At 45.3% G+C, this 21,779-nt stretch overlaps 1 protein-coding gene across 1 annotated transcript in view; it reads left to right on the forward strand.

Annotated features, from left to right (window-relative positions):
- Positions 1 to 21,779, forward strand: part of vwa1 (von Willebrand factor A domain containing 1) — a 61,829-nt gene that overhangs the window by 17,328 nt on the left and 22,722 nt on the right. Inside the window, exon 2 of the mRNA XM_080215528.1 lies at positions 3,816 to 4,379. Coding sequence (XP_080071654.1) covers positions 3,816 to 4,379 — 564 coding nt within the window. The remainder of the gene's footprint in view (positions 1 to 3,815; positions 4,380 to 21,779) is intronic.

The raw sequence follows: 21,779 nt of genomic DNA on the forward strand, positions 1-21,779 counted from the left end.
ATTCGCTGCCCCAAAGTGTGGTGGATACTGGGACAGTGAGGAGGAGTTAAATAGATTTTTAATTGGTAATGGGTTGAAGGGTTATGAGGAGAAAGCAGGAGAATGAGGATGAGGAACATATCAGCCATGGTCGAATGGCGGAACAGACTCGATGGGCCGAATGGCCAAATTCTGCTCCTATATCTTATGAATTTATGAACGTTTGTCGCATTTGAGCAGGCCATTAAAATGGGGCTAAGGTTTCTCATGGGAGGTGACTGATTTGATTGACAGCTCAATCTCTCAATACCTGGCACAAGGGAGGCAAGGTTCACAGTCAGCTTGTTGGCTTCCTCTCACACTCAAACAAAGGCATACATCTCGAGGTTGAATTTGAAAGCTGTCAGGAATGCTTCTGTTCTTGTTGTCAAATCGACCTGCGAGAGCCAGGTGGCTAAGCATAGCAATCATCCCTTTACGACCAATACCACAGGGTAAGGATCACCTAGGCTGGGGTAGCCAATCGACACTGACAGCGTTAACGGGGTAAAGTGACATGTTGTGTGGTGCAGTGTGAGAGAACTTAAGTTTCACTGAAAATCACACCCTGTTTAGTTCTATATTCTATATCCGGCCTACACACTTTAATGTTTAAGCGACCATCTTGTTAAAATCAGGAGAAAGGCACTTTGGGGCATGCTCAATGTTATGCAGGGCAAAGGGATTACTCAGAATGGAAGGTCTTCACTATCACATGACTAGATATCAGGCAGTAAAGGTGAACACATGATTTCATAGAATCATAGAATCCCGACAGAGCACAAGGATTAGAGTAGATAAGTGATTGATGGACAGCACACATATGATGGACTGAAGGGCCTCTTTCTCTGCCACGTGAGAATCCTCTGGGGTGTGGTCATTGAGAGAGAGAGAGGCATGCATTCATAGAATCCCTACAGTGTAGAAGGAGGCCATTTGGCCCATCAAGCCTGCACCGACCACAATCCCACCCAGGCCCTATCCCCATATTTACCTTGCTCGTCCACCTCATGCTGAGGGACAATTTAGCATGGCCAATCCACCTAACCCACACATCTTTGGACTATGGGAGGAAACCGGAGCACCCGGAGGAAACTCACGCAGGCACAGGGAGAACGTGCGGATTCCGCATAGACAGTGACCCGAGGCTACAATTGAACCCGGGTCCCCGGCGCTGAGAGGCAGCGGTGCTAACCACTGTGCTGCCCATTTTCTTAAAGTGATGCTGGACCAATGAGAATCTCTAGTGCAACCCAAAATATATAACCTTGTCACTCCATCCAGAATCTATTCTGATTGTTTTTTTCAATACTTTAGCCTGAAAACATCTCCTGTTCATTGTAGAGCTGCCAGATACCTTTCCCTATCTCCACTGAGCCATAGAAAATCAAGAAACATTTTTAACATCTCCCCAGTGGCAATCGCTCCAAGGAACATAAATCCCATTCCATTTAAAGAAGCTAATTGGCCACAAATCAACTCTCCCAAAATATGATTCCTACCCACTAGGCTGCAGGGGGGAGAAAGTTTCATCTAAATGTTAATCCGGGCTTGTGAATTTTTGCTGTTATGACCCCCCACTCTGGCATTCCTGCGATCGTTATTTCTTTCCATCTCTTCCTCATTTTTTATCTTAAAAACCTGGAGCATGCCTCCAATCAATGAGTGAGATTTTTATCATTCCCTGAGGTGTGTTTCGCTGCATCAGAGGTGGCCCACTGTAGGTGAGACCTTTTTCATTTATTCATTTGTGGGACATGGGGCATTTATTGCCCATCCCTAGCTGCCTGAGGACAGTTGAGAGTCAACCACTGTGGCTCTGGAGTCACATGTCAGTCAGACTGGGTAAGGATGGCACATTCCCTTCCCTAAAAGACACTAATAAACCAGATGGGTTTTTCTGACAATCGGCAATGGTTTCATGGTCACCATTAGACTCTTAATTCCAGATACTATTGTTGACAATGGGATATCCCATTTACTCCAACCCCTATCACCCCCTCAACCGAGGAACCTGCAGCGGGGCTCACGTCAGCAGGACCAGAAGATCACCGGAATGGCCAGAAAATCCCACCCAGTATTTTCTCCAGCAGAAATAGGTTTAGTCACCTCTCTTGGTATCTTAGTTAGGACAAAGCAGCCAGCTTGGTGCACAACCCATTGACCACCTAAATCAATCACTCCTTCCACTATCTGCTTGTGCGACTACAATCCACAAGATGCACTGATTTGATTGCTCTGATTTGATTTATTATTGTCACACGTGCAGTGAAAAATATTGTTTCTTGCTTGCCACAGACAAAGCATACCATTCATAGAGTACAGAGGGGAGAAGGAAAGGATGAGGTGCAGAATATACTGTTACAGTCATAGCTAGGGTATACAGAAAGATCAGTTTAGTATAAGTTAGATCCATTCAAAAGTCTGATAGCAGCAGGGAAGAAGTTGTTCTTGAGTTGGTTGTTCCGTGATCCCAGACTTTTGTATCTTTTTCCCAATGAGGAAGGTGGAAGAGAGAATCTCCAGGGTGCATGGGGTCCTTGATTATGCTGGCTGCTTTCACGATGCAGCAGGAAGTGTGAACAGAATCAATGAATGAGAGGCTGGTTTACGTAATGAACTGAGCTACGTTCACAACCCTCTGTAGTTTCTTGCAGCCTTGGTCAGAGCAGGAGCCGTACCACTCCTGTAAAAATTGGTGACAGTTGTCGCAGACATACTGGATTTCCTTAACCTCCTGAGAAAGCAGAAGCATTGGTGGGCTTTCTTAACTATAACGTCAGCATGGATGAACCAGGATAGGTTATTGGCGATCTGGACACCTAGAAACTTGATGCTCTCCACCATCTGCAGCAATTTGCCAAGATCCCTTCATCAAATCCAACAATCCCTACTGTCTGGAATAATAAGGGCAGCAGATTAATGGGAACATCATTGCTTACAGTTTCCCACACACCATTCTGACTTGGAAATGTATCCATGTTCCTTCAATACCACTGGGTCAAAGTCACAGAACCCCCCTCCCCCCTCCATGTAACAGTGCTGTTGGTGCACAGTTAAAGATGGGCAATAAACTCTGGCCTTGACAATGAAGTATGATCCCAAGAATGAATAAACTCCCCTAAAACCTGAAATCACTCTCTATATTCTATCTAACATATCAATATCATTCTGGAGGTAGGATCATCGAAATTGCCTGTCGTGCTCCAAGAACTGGACTCATGAATGATCACAAAGAATGCCAGATAACACGTTCTGATTTGTAACCTGTAGCTTTTCAAGTCCATTCTCCCATCTCAATGTTTGAATTCATGAGTCATTTATACCATTTGAAAATAGAATCTTACATTGTGCAAACATCAGAGTTTATCCACAATAAAATGCTGGAACACCGAGCAGGTCAGGTAGCACCTAGGCAGAGAATAGGGCAGCACAGTGGCACAGTGGGTAGCGCCAGGTACCCGGGTTTGATTCCCAGCTTGGGTCACTGTCTCTGCGGAGTCTGCGCAGGAGTTCTCTCTCTGTCTTGCGTGGGCTTCCTCTGGATGCTCTGGTTTCCTCCCACACTCCGAAAGACATGCTGGTTAGGTGCATTGGTCATGCCAAGTTCTCCCTCCGTGTACCTGAACAGGCAACTAGGGGAGTGTGGCAACTAAGGGATTTTCACAGTAACTTACTTGTGGTGTTAATGTAAGTCTACTTGTGACACTAATGAAATAATTGAAGCAGCAAACAAAGTTCGGTGGACAGTAAAAGCTTTATCCTAATTTAATCTGTCGTTTTCTCCTCTCCTTTAGGGATTGAGTACTCTATAGAGGATGTAGAGGGAGATCTTCTCTTCCTGATGGACAGTTCCGGAAGCATCTTGCCCTATGAGTTCACCCAGCTGAAAATGTTTGTTGTCGATTTACTGAAGCCTTTCACCATAGGCCCCAGAGATGTGCAGGTCAGCTTTATGCACATCAGTGACAATCCCATGTTGGAGTTTCCATTCAATAAGTACACATCGAATACTGATCTCCAGGGGGCTCTTCACAGAATGGAACAGAAACTGGGAGACACCAACACGGGCAAGGCATTGATACATGCCAAAGACACCATGTTCACACAGAAAGCTGGTGCCAGGCCGGATATCCCAAAGGTCCTGGTGTGGCTGACTGACGGGATATCATCAGATGATATATTAGGGCCCACCCAGCTCCTCAAGGATCTCGGGGTTACAATTTTCATTGTCAGCACAGGCAGGGGCAATTATATTGAACTGAAGGCTGCAGCCAGTGAGCCACCAGAAAGGCGCCTGTATTATGTGAATCCAGATGATATAAATGTTATTACTGAGGAGCTGCGTAATGAAATTCTGGGTACGTCACTCTTTTGCCAACTACTTCCAAACAATTGTTTTCATCTGTAGTATAGAATCCCTACAGTACATTTGGCCCATTAGGGTGGCACAGTGGCACAATGGTTAGCACTGTTACCTCACAGCACCAGGGACCCAGCTCCAATTACCGCCTCAGGTCACTGTCCGTGTGGAGTTTGCACATTCTCTCCGTGCCTGCGTGGGTTTCCTCCGGGTGCTCCAGTTTCCTCCCACAGTCCAACACTGTGCAGGATAGGTGGATTCGCCACACTAAATTGCCCCTTAGTGTTGGGGGTCTAGCTATGGTAAATGTATGGGGTTACAGGGATAGGACCGGGGTGGGATTGTGGTCGGTGCAGACTTGATGGGCCGAATGACCCCCGTCTGCACTATAGGATTCTATGATCAAGTCTACACCGACGCTATGACAGAGCATCTTACCCAAGCCCAACACCCCGCCTTATCACTGTAATCCCATGCATTTACCCCCACTAATCCACCTAACCAATGCATCCTGGGATGCCACTGGGCAATCAAGCGTGGACAATCACCTAACCTGCACAGCTTTGGACAGTGGGCGGAAACCAGAGCACCCAGAGGAAACCCACACAGACATGGGGAGAATGTGCAAACTCCACACAGACAGTGACCTTAGGCTGGAATCGAACCCAGGGTCACTGGCGCTGTGAGGCAGCAGTGCTAACCACTGTGCCAATGTGTCACCCTCAGTCCCCATATCTTTGCCATCTGTCTCTAAGGGGTGCAGAACTAGCTCTAGTTCTGTGTGTGTGTAGGGGTGTGTGTATGGTTCTACATCAGACGGAAAACCAGATTGCAGACATCCAGTGCTTGACGCTGTTTGATGGTCCAGATTACCTGTCTGCCTGTACAGGTCTCAATCAATGATGTCTTTTGTATGGAAGGTCATGATATAGTTGGAAATATCTCATACCAGATTTAAAGTATTTTGTTGGGTTCTCACTCCATATGGTGTGTATGACTTGGACACCATCAAGCAGCCTTGTAGACATTACCAAGCATTACAGAACTACGTACATTACATATGAACATTACTGAACTATGTACATATTTGCAATAGAGGGTACAGCTATGGAGGGGACTCCATGGCATGCCCTTACATGTTGTGGTACGGTGGCGCAGTGGTTAGCACTGCTGCCTCACAATGCCAAGGATCCGGGTTCAATTCCAGCCTGTCTATGTGGAGATTGCACATTCTCCGCATATCTGTGTGAGTTTCCTCTGGGTATTCTGGTTTCCTTCCACAGTCTAAAGATGTGCAAGAGAGGTTGATTGGCCATGCTAAATTGCCCCTTAGTGTCAGGGGGACTAGCTAGGGTAAATACATGGCGTTATGGGGACAGGGTCTGGATGGGATTGTGTTCAGTGCAGACTCGATGGGCCAAGTGGCCTCCTTCTGCATTGGAGGATTCTATGGTTGCCAACTAGGCCGGAATTTTCTGAGCACTTCCACTGATGGGATCTTCCAGCCCTGCCAAAGTCAATAGACATTTGAATGCTTCACTGCATTTTCCGGAGGGTAACCCACCATGGCGGGGGCCAGATATTCCAGCCGTACCTCGACACTGCTGACCTAAGTCAGGTCTAGGTCAGGTGACTTCAGCAGCAGACAGTATTGTACTCAGTCCCAGGTTAACCCTTAATGTGCTGGATCCCTCTAATACATAAAGCAAGACTTCTTCAGTCTGACATTGATGTAGTTTCTGTACCGGCCTGAGACTGAAATGGCTGCTCAAACGGGGCATGGGGATTATCCATGCTGGATGAAGGGCAAAACCTCCCTGCAGACCAGCTCTTGTACAGGGGAGTAATGAGGAGCTTTTGACTTGTTTGAAGCCTTAATAGAAGTAGCTCATTTCGTGCTGAATCTTATTTAATTCACCTTCAATCATATGATTTTTCCTCTTAGTAAAAGGTCACGGTCAATCTTTTCAGGACAACGTTTCCCACTAAAATATTCAATTTATTTAAAATAACCAAGTTGGAAGTATTTCATGATGTGGAGTTGCCAGCGTTGGACTGGGATGGGCACAGTAGGAAGTCTCACAACACCAGGTTAAAGTCCAACAGGTTTATTTGGAATCACGAGCTTTCAGATTGCTGCTCATTCATCACGTGATTCCAAAAAAACCTGCTGGACTTTAACCTGGTGTTGTGAGACTTCTTACTGGGAAATATTTCAGTGCAAAGTTGTGGGAAATCTTTCATCAAATAATTTTGCACTAGGGAGGAATGCTGTCCCTGCAACATGGTTTTCTGGTTTTATCTAATTTACTATTATAAAATAATTTGGGTACAGTGTCAATGTTATATTCCCTATTCAAAATGTTATCAATCCTTTAATTTCACTGTTAATAGGAAGGTGCCTTTTGACAGACTTGAAGAGAGAGATAAAGGATAAAAATGCGGATCACATTTCTTCTTTATTACTGATCCTAATATAGCCACTGTTCCAAATGATACAGAAAAATATAGCAGGGAGTATTTGTAAAGGTTCAGTTAGAGGTGGAAGTCAGTAACAGAGCAAATCATAAGGAAGGCACTCATTTGGGCAGATTTTCCAGTCCCTTATTCTGTGATGAAGGAGGTAGTCAACGACTTCACGAGACATAGTGGAGAACATGCCCCGTCTACATCAACAGGGATGAAGTGGAAATGGTCAACAGCTTTAAGTTTTTAGGTGTCCAGATCACAAATAACCTGTCCTGGCCACCCCATGCCAACACTATAGTTAAGAACCAACGTCTCTACTTTCTCAGAAGACTAAGGAAATCTGGCACGTCCACTACAACTCTCACCAACTTTTACATAGAAAGCATTCTTTCTGGTTGTATCACAGCTTGGTATGGCTTCTGCTCTGCCCAAAATCACAAGAAACTACAAAGGGTCATGAATGTAGCCCAGTCCATCGAGCAAACCAGCCTCCCATCCTGCTGCCTTGGAAAAGCACCCAGCACAATTAAGGACCCCACTCACTCCAGACACACAGTCTTCCAACTTCTTCTGTCAGGAAAAAGATACAAAAGTCTGAGGTCGCGTACCAACCGACTCAAGAACAGCTTCTTCCCTGCTGCCATCAGACTTCTCAATAGTTCTACCTCACACGGTATTCTAACTCTTATATTAAGCTGAGCTTTCTCTACACCTTAGCTATGTGTGTAACACTATATTCTGCATGCTCTCCTTTCCTTCTCTATGAATGGTATGCTCTATATAGCGTGCAAGAGACAATACTTTCCACTGTATACTAATATATGTGACAATAATAAATTAAATCAAATCAAAGTCTGCCATCTCCATTTACCATGTCTGAAGAAAAGAAAGTCCAAGCTTCCAAGAAGGAGCCAACAAAGCCAGAAGAAGTCACCAATGAAAAGGAGTAGAGACAACCACATTGCTGTGGCTCTGGAGTTACATGTAGGCCAGACCAGGTGAAGACAGCAGATTTCCTTCCCTAAAGAACTTTACTGAACCAGATGGAGGTTTTTATGACAATGGTTTCATCTTCATCAGTAGATTCCTAACTCCAGATATTTTTATTGTATTCAAGTTCCACCATCTGCTGTGGGGGGATTTGAGCCCAGGTCCCCAGAGCATTAGCTGAGTTTCTGCGTTAACAGTCTAGCGATAAATCCACGAGGCCATCGCCTTCCCTAAATTATTCCATCTACATCTACAAAATGATGAAGCAAGTTCAGCCCGATACCAGCATCTCCTCCAAGGCCATGAGCGTCATGAACTCATTCACCAGCGACATCTTGGAGCACACCGCGGGCAAGACTTCCTACCTGGCCAATAATGACAAGCACGGCACCATCAGCTCCCGAGAGATCCAGACCGTCCTGCGCCTGCTGCTGACAGGGAACTGGCCAAGGACACGATGTCAGAGAGGACAAAAGTGGTGACCAAGTACACAAACTCCAAGTAGAACTGTACAATGCACTTAAAAACACGCTCACCAGCGGATCTCCCAACCCCACCTGAGGCAGTTCCCTCTCCTGCACAATCACACACACACACCCCCGCCCGGCAACAGCCTCCTCAGCGCTGGCCATGCTAAATTGCCCTTTAGTGTCAGGGGGATTAGCAGGGGTAAATGCATGGGGTTAGTGCAGATTCGATGGACGGAATGGCCTTCTTCCACGCTGTCGGTTTCTATAAAATCAATCATTGTTGGGATACAGGCATTGCTGACTGGTTCAGCATTTATTGCCCTTCTCTTATTGCCCTTGAGAAGTTGGTGGGGAAACACTTTTTTTTAACCACTGCTGTCTATATGTTGAATGTTGCTGTGTAGAGGGGTGTTATTAAACAGCCAGCTACATTCCTGAATCACAGACTTGTAATTTGCACATAACTGCCTTAAGTCTTAAAACTTGGCACTGTAATTAGCCGTCAGCACAGAGATCTTATTTTTCATACTCTCTTTGCTGTTAATCTGCAGTAATATGTTCCACCATGCACAGGGAAATGTGTCATTGTACTCAATTGGTCTTTTAGGAGAAGTTGGATTGCAAGCTAATTGGGGATAGAGGCATAGACAGTTCATTGAATCATAGAATCCCTACAGTGCAGAAGGAAGCCATTCGGCCCATCGAGTCTGCACTGACATCAATCCCACCCAGGCCCTTTCCCCACTTAGTTACCTGCTGATCTCTCTAATCTACCACATCCCAGGACACTAAGGATTAATTTAACATCCAATCAACCTAATCTGCACATCCTTGGGCTTTGGGAGGAAACCAGAGTATCCAGAGGAAACACACACAGACACAGAGAGAATGTGCAAACTCACACAGACAGCGACCCAAGCTGGGAATCGAACCCGGGTCCCTGGAATTGCGAGGCAGCAGTGCTCACCACTGTGCCACTATCTTGCCCTGAGTTTCAGGGCTGGATTTTTGCTAGCAGGGAGGTAGCTGGAGTGGGCTCATCGCTATAAAAAATGCCCCTACACACTCCATATTTGTTGCAAGTGGCAGCCACAGGAGTAACTAAATGCCAAGCTGGGCTGCTTAGGAAGTGCACCTCAGTTTCTGAGACTTTCTTTCCAATTGTATTAATAGACCTTAGGCTCTTGAACCCTCACACCACCCACTCCCCATGGTCCCATACACCTTAAAACTACTTCAATGTCAACTTATTCTCCTATCCACTTCCCATAGCTCTTTATATCCTCATGCCAACGTGATGCCAGTATCCACCATGGGCAGACCTCATGAACCATGTGGCAATGAAACAAAATAATACTCTAATGGTAGAATTTTCCCATTCCCCCCCCCCCCCCGCTGTCTGCCATGGGCTTTGACCTTGGGTGGGACTTTTTAGTCTAGGGGTGAGCACGGTTGGAAAATCCTGTCCTAAAGATCTAATACATCTCTCACTGCATAGATCTAATAGTTAAAATATATACCCATTCATGAAATCTCATTCATAGCTTTTAAATTTCAAGTGCTTAAGCTCTTCTAAAAAACAAACTTCTAGTCATAGCCCGCATCAAAGTCAGCTAATCATTTAATAGACTCTTTAGACTATGGATCAAGCTGTGAACTCACAACCCTTGCTGAAGTAATTGTAGCTTTCCAAACCCAGCCAAGCATTCGAAAGAGTCCTTAGCATTAACAAAATGTCAACATACAACTATTGAAATTGCTACACCACCACGTAGTCAGTTAAAGCAAATTAGCGGAATTGCCACTGTGCTGTTCATGTGTGAATCACTCCTTGTCCCTCTTCCCTGCTGCTCACCATTTTTGAAAGTCCACAAAATTTCTGCCCTCAGTTTGAATCTTGCTCGCCCAGTCAATCAAGAAGGTTGAAGTACCTTTGGATTGTAATAACTGTGAAGGCTTTACGTAGGCAGCATGGTGACACAGTGGCTAACACTGCTGCCTCACAGCGCCAGGGACCTGGATTCGATTCTTGGGTTGGGTCACCATCTGTTCAGAGTTTGCACATTCTCCCCGTGTCCACGTGGGTTTCCTCTGGGTGCTCCAGTTTCCACCCACAGTCAGAAAGACATGCTGGTTAGGTGCATTGGCCGTGCTAAATTCTCCCTCAGTGTAACCCGGACAGACATTGGAGAGTGGCAACTAGGAGATTTTCACAGTAATTTCATTGCTGTGTTAATGTAAGCCTACTTGTGACACTAACAAATAAACTTTTATCATCTCCCTTTTTAAGGTGTTGATAAGTTCTAAGTTATTTATTTTCTCTTTAATAGTTATTGGTGTTTAACTTATTGTGTCAGAATTCCATTTTCCTGAATTGCTCCGCAAGAAATTCCGACAGAAAATGCTGTTCATTCAGCAGGGATCAGTCCAGGAGAATTAATTTTGAGTGCAAATTAAAATTGGAAGGATTCTAAGGGTTATTTGTCAGTGGCATAATTATCCAGCTTTCAGCTGAGTTAAGACATTCGATATGTTAGTTCCTCCTCCCCCACCCACTCTCCCCAAAGCTGACCCTGTACACAGAGCAGAAAACCTGATAATGAAATTCTTTTACTCATCTGACCAGGTTTCATGCCAAATTTTTGAATGCATTAAACAAAAGGACCTTTCTAAGATGGTGAACAAGTAAATATAACGCCAAAGGAATTTACAGCACAAAGTGGTTTGTCCCAGGGCACAAGCGAAGCCCATGTAATTATTGTGCAGTGAGAACATAAACCCAATAGAAAAATGTTTCAACACATTCTCAGGAGCGTCATCGGAAAAATAAATCAACTCTGAGTCAAAGGAAGAAGTATTGGGACTGGTAAGCTGGCCATCCTTGTATGCCAGTCACTGAACGCAAGCATGTAGCAAGCAATTAGGGAGGCAAATGATATGTTGGCCTCCATTGCAAGAGGACTTGAGTACAAGAGCAAGGATATCAGGGAATTATAGAATCCTTACAGTGCAGAAGGAGGCCATTCGGCCCATCAAATCTACACCAACAATCCCATCTAGGCTCTATTCCCATAACCCCACATATTTATTTTTGCTAATCCCTCTGACACTAGGGTCAATTTAGCATGGCCCTATCATCCTAACCCGCACATCTTTGTTGTGTGGGAGGAAACCAGAGCACTCGGAGGAAACCCACACGGATACGGGGAGAACGTGCAGAATCCACACAGTGACCCTGGAATTGAACCCGGGTCTCTGGCGCTGTGGGGCAGCAGTGCTAACCACTGTGCCACCATGCTGGATGTCTTACCTCAACCCTTCAGGGCATTGGTGAGACCGCACCTGGAGCGGGATTTTCTGACTGCACTCGCCCAAAACCGGAAAATCACGCCAGAGATTGACGAATATTTGCACAGCCCACCACCGCCACTCCTCCTCCCCCACCTGTATGATTCCTGTGGCAGGCAGGCTGGGAAAGTTTCCCTACTGGAATATTGTGTGCAGTTTTGGTCTCTTTACCTAAGAAAGCATGTACTTGCCATAGAAGGAGAGCAGTGAAAATTCACCAGACTGACTCCTGAGATGACAGGGTTGTCATATGAGGAGAGATTGGGTCGACTGGGCCTGTACTTACTGGAATTTAGAAGAATCAGGGGAGGTTGCATTGAAATGTATACGATTCTGACAGGGCTGGACACACCGGGTGCAGGGATAATGTTCCCCTGGCTGGGAGTTTAGAACAAAGGGTCATGGTCTCAAGACTTGGGGTCAGCTATTCAGGGGGACTCAGATGAGGAGAAATTTCTTCTCCCAGAGGGTGGTGAATATGTGGAATTCTCTATCACATAAGGTTGTAAAGGCCAATAGAACAGATTTCTAGATACTAAAGGCATCAAGGAGTACGGAGAGGGAGCAGGAAAAAGGATTAGCCATGATCATATTGAATGGCAGAGTGGGCTCTCTTAAAGAAAGAGAGAAAAGTGGAGAGGGTTAGGGGAGAAATTCCAAAGCTTCAAACCTAGATGGCAGAGGGCACTGCTTTAGATCATAGAATCCTACTGTGCAGAGGGAGGCCATTCAGCCCATCAACTCTGCACCAACTACAATCCGACCCAGGCCCTATTCCTGTAACCCCATGCATTTACCCTAGCTAGTCCCCCTGACATTAAGGGGCAATTTAGCATGGCCAATCCACCTAACCCACACATCTTTGGATTGTGGGAGGGAACCGGAGCATCCGAAGGAAACCCTCACAGGCACAGAGAGAGTGTGCAAACTCCACACATTCAGTGACCCAAGCCAGGAATCAAACCCGCATCCCTGGCATTGTGAGGCAGCAGTGCTAACCACTGTACCACCGTGCCACCCTAGGTGGTGGGATGAAGACAATAGCGGATGCATGAGCCAAAGTTGGGAAAATACCGAGTTCTTGGGGCATTACCAGGCTTTAGAAGGTTTCAGAGATAGGAACTTCCCATTCTGTGAAGGGGTTTAAACTGAAGCAGTAGATCTTAGATCTCAATTGCTGACGGATCAGGAGCTTGTATCTGCAAGTGAGTGCAGGGGGAATGAATGAGTGGGACTTGACACAACACTGGATACAATCAGCAGAGTTTTTAATGAGATGAAGTGTATACGGAAGATGAAGGGTGGGAGGCCACTCCAAAGAGCGATGGATTGAGGTGGGCAACATTTATAATGAAGAAGATACAGCTTGGGATGTTCAGCATCGAGTTAACCTGAGGCAATGTCCGTGGAGTGGGATGATTTGATTTGATTGATTATTATCACATGTATTGGGGTACAGTGAAAAATATCTCCCTCATTAACATAGTGGTTGGTATCCCCACCTGTCACGCAGGAGACCAGGGTTCAATTCCCCAATGGGGAGCTGCAGAATTTCTTGACTGTGTCCAGAGAACATGCCGTGAGACAGCACGGTGGCACAGTGGATGGCACTGCTACCTCACAGTACCAGGGAGCCAGGTTCAATTCCCAGATTGGGTCACTTTCTGTGCGGAATTTGCACTTTCTCCCTGTGCCTGCGTGGGTTTCCTCCGGGTGCTCCAGTTTCCTCCCATGGTACAAAGATGTGCTGGTTAGATGGATTGGCCATGCTAAATTGTCAGGGGACTTGTATGGGGATAGAGCCTGGATGGGATTGTGGTCGGTCCTGACTTAATAGGCCAAATGGCCTCCTTCTGTACTGTAGGCTTCTATGATTCTATACTTTTTTGCACACTATACAGACAAAACATACTGTTCAGAGAGTACATAGTGGAGAAGGGAAGGAAAGGGTCCAGAATATAGTGTTACAGTCGTAGCTAGGGTGTAGAGAAAGATCAACTTAATATAAGATATTAGAGTATAGTTTTAAAAGCATAGAACAAGAGTAAAAGATAACATTAAAGTTGAGAACCATCCGCAAAACGTTGCCATGCTCCAGTATGATACAGAATTTGGAATGGAGCTGAGGATGATAATATTTGTCTTTCCAATGTTTAACCTCTGATAGAAGTTGTGACTGAGCCAGTACTGGTTGTTGGACCAGCAGTCCGACCACATAACTTTACTTTTTTCTCTCAGACTAACTGAAGGAAGAATAACTCAATCTCACATTAATGTAGGAAGAATTTCATCTTAGATCTTTTATGACATCAATCTTTTTGAGTTATAAGTTTATTTACCTCTGACAGTCTCTACTGCAACAAGAACCCAGAAAAAAATCAAAGGGACGGGAAGTTTAGGGGGGACTTGAGGAAAAGCTTTTGTACCCAGAGGGCGGTGATGGTCTGGAATGCGCTGCCTGGGAGGATGGTGGAGGCTGGATGCCTCACATCCTTTAAAAAATACCTGGATGAGTACTTGGCACACCATAACATTCAGGGCCGAGTGCCAACAAGTGGGATTAGATGGGCAGGTCAGGGCCTTTCATGTGTTAGTGCAGATCGCTGGACCAAAAGGTCTCTTCTGCACTGTAGTATTCTCTCATTCTGAAGCCTGTAGCTGAATTGTTCCCCCAAAATTTAGTTAATCACAAAACTAACAAGATATTGCACTCAATGTCCATTTACAGTATGTGATATAACAGATTCAAACCTGCAGTTTTCCCCATGACAACTACATCTCAGTGGTTCTTTCACATACACCCATGATAATAGAATGAGGTGTAGTTCTGAAATTGTACCTATTGCAGGAGCATCACAGTGGCACAGTTTATTAGAGTTTGAGCTTGTATATAATAAAGCAGAGAGATCTAGATTAGCACATATAAAGCCTCACAAGTTTCCAATCTCATTTAATCATTGGAAGGCAAACACACTCCACGCAAAGGGAGATTTATTCCAATATCAGCCCTTGCTACCTCACCGGGACCAGCTGCCCACCATCTTCATCACAGCTGCTGAAAATGATGAGAAAATCATCATTTTTGTGGCGGCACAATGGTTAGCACTGCTGCCTCACAGCGCCAGGGACCTGAGTTCTATTCCCGGCTCAGGCCACTGTCTGTGTGGAGTTTGTCTGTTCTCCCCGTATCTGCGTGGGTTTCCTCCGGGTGCTCCGGTTTCCTCCCACAGTCTGAAAGACATGCTGGTTAGGTGCATTGACCTGAACAGGCGCCGAAGTGTGGCGGCTAGGGGAATTTCACAGTAATTTCAGTGTTAATGCAAGGCTTACTTGTGACTAATAAATAAACTTTACACTTTAACTTTATAAAAAGACTTGCATAGCACCTTATCATGTACTCATAATGTCCCAGAGCGCCAATGAATTACATTGAAATATTATCAACAGTTCTGAAGAAGGAGAACATTGATGAGGAAAAAGTAAAATCATGTAGAAAGAGACTGATGCTTTAATTAACAGTTTCATGTGTAGCATCTGGCATGTTTGTTTAGTGTGTATTGTCATAAAGCAAAAGTCAATTTCAAATCTAAGATAGCCACAACAAAATTTAGACTTGTGAAACTTCTAAGGGCCAATGAAAAACCATTATTCAGGATTCAAATGGACAGGACTCTGCACCCTTGTTTCATGTCAATGACATTATTATTTTAATATCTTGTTTAATTGGTATGAATGGTCCTTCTGAGAGTCTCATTGGATGAAGTGAGGGGATTGGTTCCTCAGAGTACGTGGCCATTCAACCTATCAGATGTCTGCTGACTGAAAGAGATTTCTTTTTCAGCCCTTGGCAGTAGATAGAAACATAGAAATCAGAACAAAAGTACAAAGAACAGTACAGCACAGAAACAGGCCCTTCGGCCCACCAAGTCTGTGCTGACACAGATGCCTCTCTCATCTAATATTTTTGTGCCTCTACATGGCCCATATCCCTCTATGCCCTGCCTATTCATGTACCTATCCAGATACCTTTTGAATGTTGTTTTAGAATCTGCTTCCACCACCTCCTCTGCATTCCAGGCATTCACCACCCTCTGTGTGAAAAACTTGCTCCTTACATCTCTTTCCCCTCTCACTCCCAACCTGTGCCTCTGAGTAATTGACTCTTTGACCCTGGGAAAAAGGCTCTGACTATCCACTCTATCCAAGCCTGTCATAATCTTGTAAACCTCTATCAGGTCCCCCTCATCCTCCGATGCTCCAATGAAAAAATCCAAGTTTGTTCAACCTTCCTTCATTGTCCATATCCTCCAAACCAGGCAACATCCTGGTAAATCTCTTCTGCACCCTTTCCAATGCATCAACATCCTCCGGGTAGTGTGGCGACCAGAACTGTACACACTACTCCAAATGCAGCCTAACCAAAGTCTTATACAGCTGCAACACGATTTTCCAATTCTTATACTCAATGCCCCGACTGATGAAGGCCAGCATGCCATGTGCCTTCTTGATCACCTTGTCCTCCTGTATGGCCACTTTCAGGGAATTGTGGATCTGCATGATTACACTATTCAGTCCTTCGAGCCTGCTCCATCATTAATCATCATCTGGCTAATCATGGTACTCCTAATGCATAAGCATGCACTGCATATTTTAGAAGCCTTCTGCCTCTAACCCTCCACCCACAGCCCTCCCCAGACACTCCCGGGTTAAAATAATTTCCCTTCTATACCCCTTAATCCTTCAACCTATCAGTGTTAATCTATGCCCCCGGTGACTCCTCTGCTTTTAAAAATAGGTCCTTCAAGTTCCTGTCTCTTAAGGCCCCCCTCATTATTTTATGTATTTCAGTTAAGCCTTTCTTCCACCTCCTCTGTCTCAAAGATAAAGGCTCTAGTCTATCCAATCACAAAGCTTGACAAAAAGAAACAGTAAGAGAAAGAAGAGGTAATATAAATCTTATGGGTTCACTGAGAAGCTTTGTAGGCAAGAAAGAAAACCAGTGTCACAGAGAAATATTAGAAAGCATATCTGCTTTCTAGGGAAGGCCAGTGACTTGAAACAAAATGCACTGTTAATAAATGGGACCAGAAAGAATAGGTGTCGTGAACGTGAACTGATTGTATCAACAATGTAATGTTTGATCTGTCCAGAGTCTGTCATGATGTGGGTATGCCGGCGTTGGACTGGGGTAAACACAGTAAAAAGTCTGACAACATCAGGTTTAAGTCCAACCAATTTATTTGATAGTAAACTCACAAGCTTTCGAGGTTAAGCTCTTCTGAAGAAGAGCTTAAATCAGTTGGACTTAAACCTGGTGTTGTCAGACTTTTTACTGAATTTGTCAGTCAGAAAAGCTTGCCAGTTCCTTGTGCAAATGAACCTACGCTAATCCCCTCTTTGAGCTGCTCTGGGCTGTCAGTCAAAACAGTTTCAGAGCTGTTGGGACTCATCCAGACTAGAAAGAGAGATTTCCCATGTGAAATTGAATGCTTCTGTCAATCAAAGCACTCCAAAGAGGTCTGGTAAAACCTGGGGGTGCTGAAATCAACCAAAGGCAATCCCTGCAATAGAACAGAGAGTTGCTATGATTTTGAAGGCTTCCAGGTATTCAGCAGGCAGGGGTTCTAATGGGACAAGGCCACTTCAAAGATTTGACAAGACACAGACAATAATAAAAATGTTTTTGCCCCAAAGGTGGCTGAAATCACTATCCAAAGAGTGATTTCCACCTTTTCCAGGGCAACAAGGAGAAGTCCCACAGCAGCAGGGACCTGGGTTCAATTCCAGCCTTGATCACTGTCTGTGCAGAGCCTGCACGTTCTCCCCATGTTTGCATGGGTTTCCTCCGGGTGCTCCGGTTTCCTCCCACACTCCAAAGATGTACGGGTTAGGTTGATTAGCCATGCTGTATTATCCCTTAGTGTCAGGGGGATTAGCAAGGTATATGTGTGGGGCCTGGGTGGGTTAGTGATCAGTCCAGACTCGATGGGCCAAATGGCTTCCTTCTATACTGTAGGGATTCTATGAAGTCCAGCCACAATAACTCTATCATGAGAGAAACCCTGAGGTCAAACCCCTCCATTCCCCCCTGAGTCCCTCAACTCCAGGTCCCTTGAGAGTACCTCCCCCAACCACACTACCCTCCTCCCCCGCCCCCACCCGCAACCCCACCTCCACCCCCCCCCCCCCCCCCCCCGCCCGCCCCCCACACAGCTTGGCAGCAGCAGTGGAGTTCATGGGCATTGTGGCAGCAGTACCTACCTTCTTGCCCCTGCCTGCCGCTTGGTCCCCGATTGTAAGAAGGAAGACTAATTGTCATCAATAGGATTTCCCATTAAGAAGGGGCAAGAGCATCGCAGGAGGCCATTGAATCAGGCTACCGGCCCACTAATTGTAATCAGATGCATTTAAATTAGCCCTGATCAGGTTCTTGCTCTCTCTGAATGGGAATCTGTTTGGCCAGGTACAGCAGGCTGAGAGACTTGCAACAGGTTTGGCGCTTGGCAAGTATCCCAATTTGACCCTCACGCCCAATTCAACAGGCCATCAGAAATCCTAGCTGGAGCTAGCATCCCCAGAGAATGGCCTCCCAATGTGTTAGTGAGACTGTGTGCTTCAGGTTTCAGCAGCTGCAAACCGGCTTTACTGTGGCTTGGGAAGATGGCAGCTTATGAGAAATGAGATTTGACTGAAACAAAGGCAAATTCTTTACCAGCGCTGCTTGTGGACCAAGAGGAGCAGGAGTGCATCACTCCACCCCCCTCACCCCAACTTCCACCTTGGTCAAGTTAACCGTCAAGACCTGCCTCCCATCCTGAGATCTCCAAACCACCCCTTCATCTCATCATATAATCCCTACAGTGCAGAAGAAGGTCATTTGGCAAATTGAGTCTGCACTGATTCTTCGACAGAGCATCTGATCCAGCCCCTATTCCCACGTATTAACTTTGCTAATCCTCTTAACCTACACATCCTAGGACACTAAGGGGCAGTTCAGCCAATCCACCTAACCCATCTATAGTGTGGGAGGAAACTGGAGGAAACACACACAGATGCAGGGAGAACATGCAAACAGTCACAGTCACCCCAGGTCAGGATCGAACCTGTGGCCCTGGTGCTGTGAGGCAGCAGTGCTAACCACTGTGCCACCATGCCTATCTTCCTCAAATTCCCCACTTCTCACCCCTTGTTTCCTCTCTTGTTCCCAGACCTAACTTTGTACTTAGTCGCAGTCACCCCTTCAATTTGCCCGTCGTGAAACTGGGCTCTGAAATTCTAATGTGATCTGGCCATTGGAATTGACTGGCCCTCCACCTTTGCTATGTTTTAAGGTTTCCCAATTACTATCAGTCACCCCGTTCTGCCCCTGCCTGCCTCCCCATAAATACTGATATAATTGAGGAGCAGCGTGTAAACGAAGAGTTGGGGGAGATTGTTAGAAATGCAGGGAACTGCAGGACCAGGATAATCTGATTGACTCCAGGAATAAGAACTACCTCGCTAAATATTTTTAAGACGCGGGTTGATGGGTTTTTGATAAGAGAGGGGATTAAGGGTTATGGGGAGAGGGCGGGAATGTGGAACTGAGCCACGACAGATCAGCCATGATCTTATTGAATGGCGGGGCAGGCTCGAGGGGCTGGATGGCCTACTCCTGCTCCTATTTCCTATTTCTTATGTTATGTTCTTAAACACGGCCTTAAAAACATTGTTCATTTGTATGGAAGATGAATTTTGTCTCATCTATAATGCATTCCACCAATTCATTTGATTTGATTTATTATTGTCATATGTATTAATATACAGTGAAAAGTATTGTTTCTTGTGGGTGATACAGACAAAACATACCATTCATAGAGAAGGAAAGCAGAGAGTGCAGAATACAGTATTACAGTCATAGCTGGGGTGTAGAGAAAGATCAACTTAATGCAAGGTAGGTCCATTCAAAAGACTGACAGTAGCAGGGAAGAAGCTGTTCTTGAGTCAGTTGGTACATTGGTTGCTGTTCTGTGAAGGAGACCATGACGGACCTCTATTTTTCTGGGTGAATTAAACAAGGAATGCTTGAAAAGCTATTCAAGAGAGACGATTCTTTTTTCACATGATAAATCACTTTATTTCTTAGTTATACGAACCTTATCACCCGACAAACGAGGCTGTTCTACATCACTCAAGCCTAAAGCTATTATTCACAATCCCTCGGACTTCACACCTTCAACGGTAGCACAGTAGTTAATACTGCTGCCTCACAACACCAAGTTCGATTCCCAGCTTGGGTTATTGTCTGTGCGGAGTCTGCGCATTCTCCCCATGTCTGCATGGCTTTCCTCTGGGTGCTCTGGTTTCCTCCCATGGTCCAAGGATGTGCACATTAGGTGGATTGGCCATGCCAAGTTCACCCTCAGTGTACCCGAACAGGCGCCAGAGTGTGGCGACTAGGGGATTTTCACAGTAACGTCACTGCAGTGTTAATGTAAGCCTACTTGTGACTAATAAATAAATCAACTTAAACTTAATTGGCAAGTGCTTCCCTTGGAACTGATTGAGTTACTTAAGTATAAACCTCATGTGGATATGGCAAATAATGTTGCTTTCAATCATTTAAATGCACTGAGTGTTGGATGTGGCAGAGTCTGCGTGAACTCCAATGGCTTGCTTAGCGCAGCCAACCATGATGAAATCGTGCAGTTATGTGTGAAGAACACAGTCTGAAAGGCCTTCATACATCGAGCCTTGACACAGGCTATCCCACTCGCTCAGCTATACCAGTTCCAACTTTAAATGCTTCTGAGGGAGTTATTGGCTGTGGAGAACAGGAGGCTTTAGAATTTGTTCCAGGAATAATTTGGAACAGCAGATGTTGGCCATCGTGATTTTTCAAATCATTCCTCCCTTGCTGAAGCATTGCTAAGTAGGAGAGAGGCTCTTCAGCTTTGAAAGGTGGTGAATAAAAGCAGACCTTGTCCAATAAGGATAAACTATTTCCACTGGTTAAAGGCTGTAGAACCAGGGGTTCAGGCCAAGTCATTGAGGAGAGATGTTAGAAAACACCTCTGCACGCAGAGAGTGGTGGAGGTTTGGAACTCTCTTCCTCAATCAATGGTGAATGCTGGTTCAATTCTGAGGTTTAAGTTTGAGATAGATACTACGGTCGGAACTTTACCCCACCCTGCCCCGCCTGCCATGGGAATCGGAGCGGGCGAGGAGCAGACAATGGGAAGGTCCTTTGTCCTCAGGCGGTATTTTATGGTTTCAGGATGAGCGAGGCCATTATTACTGAGCAAGGGTATCGAGGGATATGGGCCGAGGGCAGGTACGTGGAGTTAGGCCACAGATCAGTCATGATCTTATTGAATGGTGGAATGGGTTCAATGGGCTGAATGGCCTTATCCTGTTCCAATGTTCCTATGAAATGTATATAGAAAAAAGAAAAAGTAACAGAATAGAAAATGTTAATCTTGAAGAAATTCCATGAATCCTAGCCAATTTTTCCTGCACGCCATGCTTCCTGAACTCCATGCTTTAATGTTTCCTTACCAGGTGATGGCTGAGTGGTATTATTAGTAGATATTAATCCAGAAACTCAGCTAATGTTCTGGCGACCCGGGTCTGAATCCCTCCATGGCAAATGATGGAATTTGAATTCAATAAAAAATATCTGGAATTAAGAATCTACTGATGACCGTGAAACCATTGTTGCTTGTCAGCAAAACCCAACTGGTTCACTAATGCCATTTAGGGAAGGAAATCTGCTGTCCTTATCTGGTCTGGTCTCCATGTGACTCCAGAGTCACAGCAATGTGGTTGACTCTCAACTGCCTTCATGCAACCAGGGATGGGCAATAAATGCTGGCTAGCCAGTGACGCCCATGTCCCGTGAATGAATAAGAAAAACCACAGGATTGAAATCAAAGTCAGAGTCAAAAGTGGCTATGGCCATGGTAAACTATCTCTCCTCATCTTTCTTCAATTGACGGCAACCATTGTCCCAACCTTCTTCCTCCCATATCTGCTTTGTATCCTTCAGATGTTGGCATCTTCCAGATGACATCTAAAATGCCCTTTTAACTGCAAGAGTAGGACATGCGGACTGAGTAAGGTTGGCATGCAGGACTGCTATC

Source organism: Carcharhinus amblyrhynchos, chromosome 30 (genome assembly GCF_965287045.1).
Source record: "Carcharhinus amblyrhynchos chromosome 30, sCarAmb.v2.hapA, whole genome shotgun sequence".
NCBI lineage: Eukaryota > Metazoa > Chordata > Chondrichthyes > Carcharhiniformes > Carcharhinidae > Carcharhinus > Carcharhinus amblyrhynchos.